Source organism: Sarcophilus harrisii, chromosome 2 (assembly GCF_902635505.1).
Source record: "Sarcophilus harrisii chromosome 2, mSarHar1.11, whole genome shotgun sequence".
Taxonomy (NCBI): Eukaryota; Metazoa; Chordata; class Mammalia; order Dasyuromorphia; family Dasyuridae; genus Sarcophilus; species Sarcophilus harrisii.
Genome location: NC_045427.1, coordinates 284494070 through 284506548, shown reverse-complemented (window position 1 = coordinate 284506548; position 12479 = coordinate 284494070). Strand labels below are relative to the sequence as shown.

Here is a 12479-nt window from a genome sequence, read left to right as displayed (position 1 = left end):
CAGATAACCCAGGAACTCCTGAGTGACCCCCCCCCCACTAATGGAGAGTAATAACTAATACGTTTCCCCTTATATTGAATTTGAATTTGTCCCTCTGAAATTTCATTTCCAATGTTGAGTCTTCTTCCTCAATCAATTCCCACATTTGTCCTTAGGCTTACCCTATTAGGTTCTTTCTTTTGTTTTTATAAAAGCTTTTTTATTTTCAAAACATATGCATGGATAATTTTCAACATTTACTGCAAAACCTTGTGTTCCAAATATTTTTCTCCACCCCTTCCCCCAACTCCATTCCCTAAATGGCAAGTAATCTAATATATGATAAACACGTGCAATTCTTCTATACATATTTCCACAATTATCATGCTGCACAAGAAGAATCAGATCAAAAAGAAAAAATGAGAAAGAAAACAAAATGCAAGCAAACAGCAACAAAAAGTGAATATGCTTTGTTGCGTGTGGTCCACACTCAGCTCCCACAGCTCTCTCTCTGGGTGTAGATGGCTCTTTTCATCACAAGACCATTGGAACTGCTCTGAATCATCTCATTGTTGAAGAGAGCCACGCCCATCAGAAAATCACGTAATCTTACTATTTCTATGTACAATGTTCTCCTGGTTCTACTCACTTCACTCAGCAAATGATATTCTTTCTTGAAAATGAAGATACTGGAGGCAGCGAGGTGACACAGTGGATAAGCACCACACTTAACACTTCCTAGCTGTGTGACCCTGGGCAAGTCACTTAACCCCAATTGCCTCAGCAAAAAAAAAAAAAAAAAGAAAGAAAATGAAGATGATTAACTTATTTTTGCTCCCACTCTATACCCTGTTTCACACCTTCCCAGATTCCTGAGTACTGTCCATGGGTGAAGTTTGTATGTGGGGGGGGGGAAGGGGGAGATAGTTTGCCTACTGAACTCTGGAGAGGAGGTCTCTTCCACGCCATCCACCTCCCATCTGCATCATACCCCCCAAACCTTGTTGCTTGTAGGCTATTCCTGGTCTCTGCAAAGGAGTCATTGCAAAGGAATGGGGGGAGGAGGAGGGAGAAGATTTGTTACAAGTTGCAGGGGGAAAAAGACTATTTGGAAGCCTAACTTTCTGTAAACAACCTGGAACATTTCATGAACTTCCCTCATCTCAACCCATTAGTTTAAAAAAAAAAACCAGGAAGGACGGCAAGGCACTGTTTGTAACACTGATGAAGGGCCTTCCCTTCCTGCCCTGCCCCCTTCCCACCAGTTGCAGCTATGGGGAGTACTGTGGCCGGAGTCCCAGCCAACATTTACTGACTGCACTTCCCACCTGGCACATTCTGACAGAGACAATTCCGCTATGTGGGAATAAGACTATCTAGATAAAAGTGTATTTACAGCAAGGCTGGACGCTCCCAAATAGAGCCACATCCCCCCAACTCCCCAGCCCAGCCATCACTTTGATCAGTATCTCTACCAAGACAGAACTACTCCCAGCTGTGGGACCTCAGTAAAATCATTTCCCCCCTCTGTACCTTAGTTTCTAGTTTTGTCAACTATGAAGAGACTTGGGTGTGTTCTCCGTTAGCAAGGAGTTATTGAAGACCACCATGTGCCAAGTACTGTGCGAAACACCAGAGATAGGAAGGTAAAGACAGTCCCTGTGCCCAGAGAGTCCACTGCTTAACGATGGGAGACAACAAGCAACAGAGAGAAGGCATAGAATTCAGGGGCCTAAGAAAGGCTTCCTGAGTAACTCCTAAGCTTATTTCCATCCCTAACTCTCCATGTTGTAAAGGTCCATTTCAGCTTTAACATTGTATGTACTAATGTTCCATGTTCCGAGGTCCTTTCCATGTTTAACTGAGAGGCAGCTGCTAAGGAATCTAGATTTTAAGTTAGGAGACTTGGGTTCAAATCCCATCTCTTCTATTTAATACCTGGGTAATTTTAAGTAATTAGCTCCATTCTTTGGGTCTCAGTTTTCTCATCTGTGAAACACAGGAGTTAGACAATCTCTGTGCTACCTTATTTGATCCCTAAGTTATCTGAACCTGTGATCTTAGAAATAATTTGCATTTCAACTATTTATGGTGAATCATTAAGCTACCAATTGTTCCTTGAGAACTCCATGGCACATCATGGGGTATTTCAGGGCCATGTCGGATGTGTCCCACAAAGGAAGGCAAAGAATTGGTAAGGAATTTGCTCTGTTGTTACAAAAGTGTTTTCTAATTAAAAAGAAAAAAGATGTGACGCAATTGAAAATAAAGGGTAGAAATTAAAACAATGAACAGGAAACAGATTCTAGCCAAGTCCCCAACTGTGGGAAGTAGCTGAGATGGTCGGGGTACCACATCCTTTGAAAGTTTCACAGAAACAATAATAGAGACTCATCATGGACCTTCTTGAGCCAACTTTCTCATACATTGGTCACGAAAAACTAATGAAAAGCCAGAGGGTTAGTTGATTGTGAGTTGGAGACAATTCAGCAAATAATTGTCTTCTGAGTTCAGTGTACTATAGGGCACTGTTGTTCAGCCATCTTAGTCGTGATTGATTCTTTGTGACCCCATTTGGGGTTTTCTTGGCAAAGACAGTGGAACATTTGCCATTTCTTTCTCCAGCTCATCTTATAGATGAGCAAACTGAGGCAAATAGAGTTATATGACTTGTCCAGGGTCAAACAGTAAGTGTCTGGGGACAGATTTGAATTCAGGAAGATGGGTCATCCTGATTCCAGAGCAGGCACTCTATCTACTCTAGGGATAAAAAACTTTAGACAAGACCTCATGGAATATATAATCTGGGAGGGGAAAAGACACCTCCATTGGTAATTAAAAAAGAAAATAATATATGATTATTATCTTAGAAAGGTGCAAAACAGTGTGCTATATAGTTAAGACTTGAGGATGATGGTTTTCATGGAAGGCTTCCAGAAGATCATTTTAGAATTTTATTGTACAGATTTGTATTTTTACAGATGAGAAAACTAAGGCACATGGAGGTCAGTTACCTCACTCAATGTCACATAGATAATAAGTATCAGAGGCAAGATTCGAACTAACTAGAGAACCAGTTTTCTTTGAATTCTAAAGAGTAAGAAGGAATTCAAAAGGTAGGGGGATAGGAGATGTGAGAGTATGTTGTATATGTGGAACATCTTGGGCAAAAGCCCAGAGGTCAGAAATTACAAGAGACTGAGTAGTTTAGATTGGCTAGATTATAGCAAACATCAGAGGAAATAAGTAGAATAATAGATATAGAGGTAGAATAAGATCTATTAGAGGTGCTGTGTTGAAAATTAGTTTGAGAGCCTGGACACCAGGTTTGAGTCCTGATTGTGCTTTTTACTAATTATGTGATCAAGGATAAGTCATTTTAATTCTCTGATCTGGTTATCTCATCCACCAAGTGAACCTGAACAATTATTTCTCTTTTTTTAATAGCATTTTATTTTTCCAAATACACATAAAGATATTTTTCAACATTCACCTTTGCAAAACCTTGTGTTCTAAATTTTTTCCCTCTCTCCCTTCCTTCCTCCTCCCCAAGACAGTAATCAATTAGATATAAGTAATAATTCTTAATAATGCATAATTCTTTTAAACTTTTCCATATTTGTCATGCTGCTCAAGAAAAATGAGACCAAAAGGGAAAAAAACAAGCAAACACCAGCAAAAAGATGAAAACACTATGCTTTGATCCACATTCACTCTGTAGTTCTCTCTGGATGCAGATGGTTCTCTCCATCACAAGTCTATTAGCTTTGACCTACATCACCTCATTGGGTTTTTTTTCTTTCCTTTTTACTTTATTTTTTTATCCTTTTTTATTATAGCTTTTTATTTACAAGTTATATGCATGGGTAATTTTATAGCATTGACAATTGCCAAATCTTTTGTTCCAATTTTTCCGCTCCTTCCTCCCTCCCCCCCTCCATGGCAGGTTGACCAATACATGTTAAATATGTTAAAGTATAAATAAATACAATATAAGAATACATGTCCAAACAGTTATTTTTCTGTACAAAAAGAATCGGATTTTGAAATAGTGTACAATTAGCCTGTGAAGGAAATAAAAATTCCAGGCAGACAAAAATAGAGGGATTGGGAATTCTATGTAATGGTTCATAGTCATCTCCCAGAGTTCTTTCGCTGGGTGTAGCTGGTTCAGTTCATTACTGCTCTATTGGAAATGATTTGGTTCATCTCATTGTTGAAGAGAGTCACGTCCATCAGAATTGATCATCATATAGTATTGTTGTTGAAGTGTATAATGATCTCCTGGTCCTACTCACTTCACTCAGCATCAGTTCATATAAGTCTCTCCAGGCTTTTCTGAAATCAGCCAGCTCATTATCTGAACCAATTATTTCCTAGACTTGAGAAAGTCATTTTATAAACTTTTAAATGCTTTATACAAGCTTCCCATGCCACCTCTCTCCTACCATAAGACCCTGGATTTAGGGCTGATCAGGATTGTGAAGCCATCTAGTCCACCTCCTCATTTAAAAATGAAGAAACTAAAAAAACAAACAAACAAACAAACAAACAAAAAAACAATGAAGAAATTAGGGCCAGAGAGGGTAAAGGTCCAGAGTCATTCATCTGCAAGTGGTAGAACTGGGATTTGAATCTACAACTTTTTAGTATAAGACTCCTACTTGAGTGAAAAAATAAAGGCATCTCTTAAATGAAAGAAAGTGAAGTGAAAAGAACCAGGAGGATAATTTTCATGACAGCCACAATCATGGAAAGGACCTTAACACTGAAAAACTTCTGAATTCTCATCAAAGTGGTTTCCAAAGTAATCATGACTTCAGAAGATAGATGATGATAAAAGACGCCTCCTACTTTATCAGAAAATGATAAAAGTATAGGTACAAAATGAGATATACATTTTCAGAGATGATTAATATATTGATTAATTTTGCTCAACTGTATGTATAAATATACATAAACTTAAGTATATTTATAAGTATATATCAATGATTAACTTATTATTATAAATTATAATAATATTATTCTATTAGGGTGGGTGTCATTAGGAAATGACACTGTGGTTAAAAATGAGCATCAAAAAAACTTTAAAAAAAAGAAAATAGAACCATCTATCACAAGCTCCCTTTTCTCCTCTTTTTTATATCTCAGAATCCCTTAACATTATTCTTCATTCCCTCCTTTTTTTTAGTCTAGTCTTTGATTAATATGTGGTTCTTCTTAACAAGGGAGCATCTCTGTGGGTACCTTTGTTCCTATACCATTCTTTTTTATATCCTGTCCTCATAATTACCTTCATTTCTTCACCTCTCATTTACTTCTCAACCTCCTCCTCTTGTCTTCCAAACTCATTACTGAACTGAAACTGTTGTCTCCTAAGTTACCAGTGAGCTCTTAATTGCCAGAATTTTTTTTTAGTCCTCATCCTTCTTAACCTCTCTGAAAAATATGATGCCATTTATGACTACCCCTTTGTCCTGAATACTCTCCTCCCTGGGTTTTCATTACTCTCTTGTTTTTTTTCCCCCTTCTCCCCTTGTTTCTTTTGTTGGCTCATTATCTGTGTTCTACCCTCCCCAACCATGGGTGGTCCCCAAGGTGCTCTCCTGGGTCGACTTTCTCTCTTTACCACCTCTGACTCAGTGACCTCACTAAATTCTCATCTCTATGCAGATGAATCTTAGATCTACATATCCAGCTCCATTCTTTGTCCTGAATCACATATTCCTTACTGCAAAGTCCTATACACATCTCAAACTCACTATGCCCAAAACAGAACTCACCATCTGTCCTCTCAGAACCATTCTAACTTGCCTATTTTCTGCCATAACCCTAGCAATAATGTCCAACTTTGCATTTTCCCTCAACGCCCAAGTAACTTGGCCTTATCATTTTCCCACCATAACCACTTTCCCAATTGTCATTTCTTCTCTATTCATACAGTCACCAATTTTGTTCAGTCTATCATCATCCCTCACCCAGATTCTCCTTTTGGCATAATTCCAAATTGCTTTCCAGAATGGTTAGACCAATTAAAAATTCATCACTAGTATATCAGTGTGCTTGTCTCCCCTCAGACCCTCCAATATGGATGATTTTCATCTTTTATCATCTTTGCTAACTTGCTGCTTATGAGATGAAACCTCAGAATTATTTGCAGTTACATTTCTTTTATTATCAATGAGTTTATTCATATGGTTGTTAACAGTTTTCAATTCGTATTTTGAGAACTTTGTTCATATTCTTTAACCAATTATCTTTTGTGGAATCTCAGAAACATATATATATATATGCACATAAATAAAATGTATACTTATATTTATATTTGCATAAATTTTGGATATCATACACTTTTCAGAGGTAGTTAATACAAAAGTTCTTTTCCCAATCATTGCATTGATTTTGTTCATGCAAAAGCATTTCAATTATTTTTAGTCTTAATTGACAGTTATTAGTTGTCTGAACATATATGAATAATTTAATTCCTCTGAATTTAATATTCTTCATCTGTAAAATGAGGAGAACATTTCTACTACCAATATCATAAGATTATAATAAAGAAAAATTCTTCTAAGCTTTAAAATACTATGTAAATATGGCTGATTATCAAATTATTGTTTAAAAAAATTTCTCTACCCTCCATTTTTTCCAGGAAGAAAAAATGATGAAAATCCTGGTACAACACCAAGTCCGGAGTGGAGTAACTGGCAATGTGGGAATGGAAGTGGATGGTCTGCCCTTTCATGGCACTCATGCTGAAATGATCCAAGAGCTTATTGATGTTACCACCATGTAACTCTCTCTCTCTCTCTCTCTCTCTCTCTCTCTCTCTCTCTCTCACACACACACACACATTTTCTATAAGCTATTGCTCTTTCTAGTTTTCCACTTTCCCATATATATATATATATATTATATATATATATATATATATATGTATATATATATACATATATACCCTACCCTGGGATGCATTTTTGTGCCAAGTCAGGGAAATTGGAAGATTGTAAGAGAGCCTGAAAAGGAATCCAACATATAGAGATGAATTAATGCAATTTCAAAGGTAACTGAAAAGAATTGGAAAGGAGGCAATCACCTTCCATTTGTCTGGGAAGTCACACCAATGAAGATAGAGAGAAAATCCCTTGTACACTAGCTTTGAAAATTTACTAGTGGTAAAAAAAAAAAAAAAAAAAAAAAAAAAAAAAAAAAAAACAAAAAAAAAGGCACAAATTATGTATGATAGTGCCTTGTGACTTAGTAATGGTTAAAGTGAAGTCTTTGATTTTGACCTAAAGAACCAAAAATTAAATCTGTATCACTCAGTGACCATGTCACAATTTTTCTGAGCCTCTTTTTCTTCGCTAACAAAATGAGGAGGTTAGACTGGATAACTTCTAAAAGCTCTTCTGATCTAAATCTTTGATCCTTTGATCAAATAAATCATTTCCAGCGAATCAAATAATTTCTGCATTAATTTTTTATAAATATATTGAACTACTTTTCATCCTTTAAAAAAATCAATATTCTTTAATGAGATAACAGAATTTATTTTAAAAGATTTTTTTAATTGTATGTAATTTCATTTATAAAGTACTTACCATATTCCAACTACTATGCTAGGTACTGGATATACAAAGACAAAAATGACACAGTCCCTGTTTTTAAGAAGCTTACATTCTATTGAGGAAGACAGCATTGCAATTCTAAGAACACGCAAAATTTTGTACAATGAAATGGGATGGAGGGAGGAAAAACACCAGTATCCAAGAAGAGCACAGCATCCACAGGTCACGTGGGAGATAAGCATTTGAACTAAACTTAGAAGGAAACTTTCTGAGATGTAGAGGTGAGGAGGGAATATCTTCCAGAAAAGTTCTGCAATTTCTATCCTTTAGCCAGTATATGCTTCATAACAATTATGATAATGGCTTTTCTGATGGCATCAATGAAATGATTCATAAAATTGGCATAACACTACTGTGATTATTTTAGAAGTGAAAAGTTCATTTTACTAAGTGCTAGTAAAATACACAAGGTGACCCAAATTCCTTCATATGTACTAAGATAATATGTGTTCCTGAGAGGGTAAAATCATAGGGACCCACTGCCCAGCCAAATGAGACGTTTCCTTACACTAGTTATTGACATGACTTTGGTATATAAGAAAAACCAAAGTGATTTCTAAGATGTAGCCATTCACTTTAGCCGGCATCTTCATCCCAGCCTTATGGGCAGACCTGATGATCAGCATTTCCTTTTGCCCAGTCTGTTGTTGGAGGTACATGAGCAATGAACACATTAAACCAAGCAGCCAAATAAGGAAGAATGAAAGCAGTAAAGGATATAGATACATGATGGATACATGAGAATTACTCATTTGTACTGTTATCTTCCTCCCCCCAAAAAAACCTTCCAAACTTCTCTATTACTGTTGACCACCTTCCTTGCAGATCTCCAGGCTCATCATCTAGATGCCATCATGGACTCCTCACTATCTGTCACTTTCCCCATATTGAATTCATTGCCAAAGCTATTGATTTCACCTTTGTAGAATATACTTTGGTGACAACCTATTACTTCTAAGAGCAAATATAAAATCTTCTCTTTGACAGTTAAAGCCTTTCACAATCTAGTCTCAACCCACTTTTCCTGTTTTATCATAAATGATTCACCTTCCTGTACTGTATAAGTCAACCAAATAGCCTTTATTGTTTTCTTTCCATTCATTTTACAAAAACACAAATAATTTAAATATGAATATGAAATTAAACCACAATACCACCCATGAATTAGAATCCCATAAAGAAAGGGAACAAATTCATACTGAAAACCATCTGTGGAATGAAACCTAAGACAATTGCTTTATTTTTGCATTGTATGTGGTATCTACCCACAAGCATAATACCTACTGAAAGCTGCTTTGCTCACTGACATGACCAATTATTTGATCGTTGAATTGTTTATCTTTTGATAATAAAATACCTAAAAATGAACAGATTCACCTGCTTGACTAAGTACATTGATAAAATTAACTTAATTGCTAACAATTACTATTTGTGACTATATAATTCTTATAATATTAATGTATATTGGATTATTATATTACATAATATTAGGTGAAATAAAACTATGTTGTAAGAAAAATCAGGATTTTTTCAAAAAATTGTGAAGCACTTACTAAGACATATAAGAAATATATAAATAAAACTAAAAATTAAACTAAAACAACAAAAAAACTAGAAACAGAAGACAACTGGAGAAATATTAATTGCTCATGGGTGGGTTATCCTAGTATAATAATAATAGCAATATTACTGAAGCAAATTTATAAATTTCATGTCATTCATGACAGTCAAACTATCAAAGGATTTTATAGAACTAAACAAAATAATAATGAAGGTCATTTGAAGGAACAAAAGCTAAAGATTATCAATGTAAATAATGTAAAAAGTGGGAAAATAGTAGACCTACATTGTCACATCACAAAATACATCCCTAAGCAGAATTCATCCAAATTGGTTTTAAAAAATAGAAAAGTTGATTAATGGACAGATTAAGTATGCAAGACTCAGAAACACTAATAGCATAGTGTTTGATAAATCCAAGAACTCCGACTACTGAAGTAAGGACTCACTATTTGAAAGAAACTGCTGAGAAAACTAGAATAGTCTAGAGTAAATTAAGTTCAGATGAATATCTCTCATATTATGTTACAATAAGCTTCAAATGGGTATATGACATATAAAAGTCATAATCAATCAAAAAGCATATTAAGTCTTATGATGTACCAGGCACTGTGCTAAACAATGGGGCTATAAATATGAAATATAATTCCTGCCCTACTCTAATGGGGGAAGGCAAGAAGGAAGGTGAAAGTGGGGGAGGAGTGGGAGATGGAGGTACCTAACACAGAAGGACCTACCAAGGCAGTGCAACCAAATGAAAAATGAGGTGTCTAGAGTGAAGTTTCTCCTTAAATTGAAGTTTGGAGTTCACAGCCCCACCTCCAATTTGAGATTAGACGGCTTTAATGAGTTGGAGTAGTAAGGCTGATGAGATCTTATAGGATGAAGAGGTTATCTCAATAATGAACCTCCTGGGGCATGGTGGAGAATTCAGTCAGCAAAGAACTAAGGTAGTGCAGCCAGGTGAGAGGCAAATCAGAAAGGAGCTACTTCTCATAATAATGTAAAGAAGAGTTCTTGACTGAGCAAAGAATGCTTCTTGAAGTAGAGAATCAACAGAGAGAAAATGGGCAATTTTGTTTACATAAAATTAATAGAAAAGTTCTCGTACAAGCTCAATTAATGTAGATAGAAGCAGAGAGTAAATAATGAATTAGGAAAATCTCTGAAGCAAATTTCTCTGATAAAGATGTAATATCAAATACACAGGGAACTCTAAGTTCATTTCCTCTAAAGCAGAATTATTAAACATGGCAGGAACTCACAACACTTTGAGTGTCGCTTGAACCAGATTAAATGCAATTTCTATATGATTTTAAGATGTTGATGTATTAATAAAAAAAGAACTATATAAACAGGTGTAGTTTTCTAAGTCGATATGCAGCCTTCAGGGGCTCTTGTTTCTATTCCCACTTCTATTTCAGTTTGACATCGTTGCTCTAAGATGGGGTCCTCAAACTTTTTTAGGGGGCCAGTTCACTGTCCCTCAGACTGTTGGAGGGCCGGACTATAGTAAAAACAAAAACTTTGTTTTGTGGGCCTTTAAATAAAGAAACTTCATAGCCCTGGGTGAAGGGGATAATCGTCCTCAGCTGCTGCATCTGGCCCGCAGCCGTAGTTTGAGGACCCCTGCTCTAAGACCTCTGAGACAAGGTCTCTTCCAGATCTAAATCTATAATCCTATGGATTCTATGAACCCTAGGAAGGAATGTCAAATATAGGAATAAGGTAATATGTGGTCCTGAGAGGACCACCTGAGACCACCACCACCCTGAGAGGGTGAAATCATACAGACCCACTGTCCAGCCAAATAATCCCATCTTTCACCCAATTCCTACCTGTGGCTCCAAGGAGCTATAGCTTGTGCAGTGGCCACCCCCTGGTAAAAATGTCTTGGCAGATGGGCTAAACTATGACAAGAAGGTGGTTAAATGACACAGCCAGCATGTGTTCTTGGCTTTAGGCCGGTCCTTTATCCACATTTCTACTGAATAACATAATGACAATGAGTAATGTAAGACAGAAGAGAAGGAGAAATGCAAGGAAAACATCAAAGAGCCAGAAGAAATTTGAGGAGGGAAAGATCTCTCCTCAGCTCAGGGAATTAAGGAAAGCCTCATAGAGGAAGCCAGACCTGAGCTGGGTCTTAAAGAGAGAAAAGGAGAATGTAAGGGACTTTACTGTAGAAGTAGTCATCCTCTTAACAATATAATCATCCTGTGACAAGAGTTGGAAAATTAGTAGATGCCCATCAAGTGGGGAATGGCTGAACAGGTTATGGTAGAAGAAGATAATGGAATATTATTGTTCTATAAAAAAATGAACAAGCTGATTTTAGAAAGGCCCAGAAAGATTTACATGAACTGATGCTGAGTAAAACAAACAGAACCAGGAATATATCGCACACAGCAACAGCAAGATTATGCAGTGATCAACGATGACAGACTTGGTTCTTCTTGGAGTTCAGTGATCCAAAGCAATCCCAAGACTTTGGACAGAAAATGCCATCTGCATCCAGAAAAAGGACTATGGAGATTGAATGTAAATCAATACAGGCTATGTTCACTTTGTTTTTCTGTTTTGTTTTCCTCTCCCATGGTTTTTCCCTTTTGTTCTGATTTTTCTCTCCCAACTTGATTCATAAAGCAATGTGTATTAATATATATATATATATATATATATATATATATATATATATACTATTTTTAAAATAGTATAACCATTGTGGAAAATAAATCCTGCTCTTCTAAATCCAAATCCCATGGTTTACTATGGCACATTGGGTCATTTTCAGACTGATTTTCAGCAAGTTACACATTGAAGCCCACTTTCTTCTCGACACAGACTTTATTCAAATCTTTGAAATCTGTTTGCCTCAAATAACAGGATTATCTTCCTCGTCTTTCCTTCAAGGCTTTTTCCAAAGATGATTTCCACTACTGAATGTCACAGGGCTGCTCATTTTGAGAATCAGTTTCTAGGAAGATATTTTAAGGCAAAAGGCACAAGATTTTAGTTTCTCTGTGTTCATTAGAGTCAGAAAAATTCAGAAGACAAGGAGGAGGATTTTTTGTTCACATTCTTTTTTTTTTTTTTTAATTTAATAGCCTTTTATTTACAGGATATATGCATGGGTAACTTTACAGCATTAACAATTGCCAAACCTCTTGTTCCAATTTTTCACCTCTTACCCCCCCTAGATGGCAGGATGACCAGTAGATGTTAAATATATTAAAATATAAATTAGATACACAATAAGTATACATGACCAAAATGTTATTTTGCTGTACAAAAAGAATCAGACTCTGAAAT

The 12479-nt window shown here is 36.1% G+C and overlaps 1 protein-coding gene across 7 annotated transcripts in view; it reads left to right on the top strand.

Annotated features, from left to right (window-relative positions):
- DGLUCY (D-glutamate cyclase) overlaps nucleotides 1-9148 on the top strand; it is a 171042-nt gene extending 161894 nt beyond the window's left edge. For 6 of the 7 annotated variants that reach the window (XM_031952349.1, XM_012547327.3, XM_023501478.2 and 3 more), the window contains one exon: nucleotides 6632-9147. In XM_031952349.1, the coding sequence (XP_031808209.1) occupies nucleotides 6632-6775 (144 nt within the window). In that variant the 3' untranslated portion in view covers nucleotides 6776-9147. Of the gene's footprint in view, nucleotides 1-6631 lie in introns of all 7 variants that reach the window. The other variant, XM_023501480.2, reaches the window with a different exon arrangement.
- The last annotated feature ends 3331 nt before the right edge of the window (nucleotides 9149-12479 follow it).